Source organism: Akebia trifoliata, chromosome 7, assembly GCF_017979445.1.
Source record: "Akebia trifoliata isolate Shusen 1 chromosome 7, ASM1797944v1, whole genome shotgun sequence".
Classification (NCBI taxonomy): domain Eukaryota; kingdom Viridiplantae; phylum Streptophyta; class Magnoliopsida; order Ranunculales; family Lardizabalaceae; genus Akebia; species Akebia trifoliata.
This window is the reverse complement of record NC_141381.1, coordinates 24,275,671-24,278,489: the sequence shown is the minus strand read 5'-3', so window position 1 is coordinate 24,278,489 and position 2,819 is coordinate 24,275,671. Positions and strand designations below refer to the sequence as shown.

The 2,819-nt window shown below is 34.3% G+C and overlaps 1 protein-coding gene across 1 annotated transcript; it reads right to left on the bottom strand.

Moving 5' to 3' along the window:
• Nucleotides 1-275: 275 nt before the first annotated feature.
• Nucleotides 276-1,928, bottom strand: LOC147398482 (thylakoid lumenal 17.9 kDa protein, chloroplast). The gene is made up of 4 exons (XM_086448983.1): nucleotides 1,591-1,928; nucleotides 1,341-1,455; nucleotides 1,175-1,244; nucleotides 276-575 (listed from the first exon to the last, which is right to left on the bottom strand). The coding sequence occupies exons 1-4, from the start codon at nucleotides 1,875-1,877 to the stop codon at nucleotides 355-357; spliced, it is 693 nt and encodes a 230-aa protein (XP_086305109.1). The 5' UTR covers nucleotides 1,878-1,928; the 3' UTR covers nucleotides 276-354.
• Between the last annotated feature and the right edge of the window lie 891 nt (nucleotides 1,929-2,819).

Sequence of the window (2,819 nt, the reverse complement as noted above, 5' to 3'; positions counted from 1 at the left end):
ACAAATGATCGTTAGGAGGACATTTCCCTCCTCACTTTGCTATGCCCTCTGGGCTCTTAAGTATGAACATTTCCCGTTAACTGCAAGATTCTATCTTCTTCAACTTCCAAATCTTGAGAACAAGATAGGGTTTTTAGGGAGGTTGAAGTTGATGGGTTTCTGGAAAGAAACACAATAATCATAATAAAAAGTTCCGAAATTTCTTCGAATTTACCAATAATTGCTGAATCGAAACTTGGTTACTATAGTATGAGATAGAATCTAATCACTCGAAGTTCAACTAATAAGATGCAATCATGCAAAGGGTTTAAGCTCAGAGAGGATTCAATTCATGAAAATGTAAAATGAATACATTTAGTCCATGGAATCAAAACTTGGTTCATACCACTCCAACTGCTCGATGATCTTCTTTAGTCTTTCCTGCTGTCCCTTGGAGTCTCCTAAAGCTGTGGTGAATGGGTACACATAGTTCACTTTTGTGGCCATGGATCTGTAGAAAGCCACATCTCCTTTCACCAAGAACTCTAGCACATCTCGTCCGAACCCACCGTCAACTTCGGCTTGTACATATTGGCCTGTTTATGTTCATAATCAATAAATTAGAAAAAATAAATCAAAATTCAAAACAAGTAACATGTGCACCATCAATGCCTGTATATTGGTGAAGCTCATTGACACATAATAAACTAGAAATTCATCTTAAGGCATGTTTTTATATGCATTTCAATGGATGGTTTCGATTATTTCTACACACATACGCACTCACACAAACGAGTATCTTTCAGGCAGACTAGTTGAAACAAGAACAGCCTTTTGAGCAATTAGTTTTCTAGAGCTTCTATTGCCACACCAATTTTTTTACCAAGAGCACCCCAAATGTATACAAATTCTTTTTTTGGATGGGTAAGCTGGACTTGAACCCGCGACCTCAAAGTTGCCTTGCTATGTGTCAATCCAACTGAGCTATGGGTCTAAGCTCCAATGTGTACAAATTCTTCATTGATATCATATGTATTGAGGTGCTCTGAAAAAAGTTGGTGTGGCAATACAATGTCTCTTGTTTTTACACATAAAATTTGTACATTGTGCTTAAATAAAATAATCATCCACAACCCATAAAACTAAATAATCTAAGCATCTATTGAACTTATTTAGCAGAATTCAATCTAATTACCATATGGGGTATCTTCTACCACTTGAATCTGAGCATTTTTCTGAGTTTTCATTATGGCTTCCTGCAATTTCTGCAAAAATGTAGAATCCAACCAACTTCAATTCCAAGTTCCAACCCAAACACCAAAATTCAAAATCACACTAAATAATACACTCTTCCCAATCACCTGAACTGCATTCTCTGAAGCATTCTCAGGAATTACCCATGGGAATGAGAACGATGAAGACTTTGGATTCGTCGATATACATCCTGGATTTGTCGAAGGACATGGCCTGATTTTCCTGCAAGAACAAAGGTTTCCTTATATTATCTATCTATAAAGCAAAATCCATGAAAATTGGAGCATTTTGGACCACAAATTAGCCATACACAAAAAAAATTATAACTAATTAAGAAATTGAGGATTCAGAGAGTACCCATCTTCTAATCCAATCTGCAAATTCTTGGATTGTGAGTATGGAGTGGTGGGTGGGAGAAGAGGAGTCTGAGAGTTAAGTGAAGGGATTGCTAGAGAGGGTAAAGGAGAATTTAGTGTCACAGCAATGGCTAGTGAAACTAGATTGGATAAAAGAATAGTTTTTTTGTTGGAATTTTGAAAACTAGTTGTTGGGATTTGAGAGAGAGTACATATTGAGGTTTTTGAATCTTTTGAGGTAAAGATTTGGGGAAATGGAGGCAGGAACAACAGAGTACTCAGACTCATAATGGAAGGAAAAGTTATCCTCTCTGATCCTCAAAAATTGTAGAACTGAAAATGATTTTGTAGCATTTTGGAATGACCAAATTACCCATATAACACAATGAGAACGGTAAATTACCATTTCATGAGTTGAATACATCGAACTTCTGATTCCAATTCACTGTTCCTTTTAATTCCCAAAACATTAAGCGTGAAATAACAGGATTTTCAAAGTGATGATCTCGCTGATATAAAGTAGCGAGATCATTGTTGTAGTTATTTTTTTTCTTTTTCAAAATTATAATCTCACTGGTTTATACAGTGACAATTATCACTATAACATAATTACAAAGATAACTTACTATTTCGTGAGCTAAATATGATGAAATTTTGATTCTGGATCATTGTTGATTTTAATCTTCAAAACATGAAGAGCGAGATCACCTGTTTTTCAAAGTGATTATCTCGTTAATATAAAGTAGCAATATCCTTGATATAAAGTACGAAAATGACAATTTCACTGATTTATATAGTGACAATCTCCCTAAAAAGTAGCAAACCTAAGATCGTCCTTTTTATGACTAACGAGATTGTCAATTTTCAAATAAACATCAACAATGTTGTTACTGTATATCAGCGAGATCATCACTCTGAAAAACATGTGACTTTGCTTTTCATGTTATGAGAATTAAAATGAACAATAAGCCAAAATCGAAATTTCATCAAAGGTTATTCACATTTTGAAAATTTTCTCTAATAAAAATACTATCAAGATTAAGATCCATGTTTTGCATTTGGACTGGAGATGATTTGGGCAAGGGAGGAATATAAAGGATTTAGGAAAAATTACTTAAAGGACCTTGACGGATGGATTTTTTTTTCTAAATAATCACTAAAGTGCTGTTTGTTAAACTGAAAAAAATAAGTGTTGAATAGCATTAAGTGTTGAAACTTATAAGATCTGAA

Coding starts and splice junctions, on each gene's coding strand:
- LOC147398482 (XM_086448983.1), bottom strand. CDS start 1,877: ATGAGTCTGAGTACTCTGTTGTTCCTGCCTCCATTTCCCCAAATCTTT. Junction 1,456..1,590: donor CAGATTGGATTAGAAGATGG/GTACTCTCTGAA, acceptor TTGTTCTTGCAG/GAAAATCAGGCCATGTCCTT. Junction 576..1,174: donor GGTAGAAGATACCCCATATG/GTAATTAGATTG, acceptor GAACATAAACAG/GCCAATATGTACAAGCCGAA.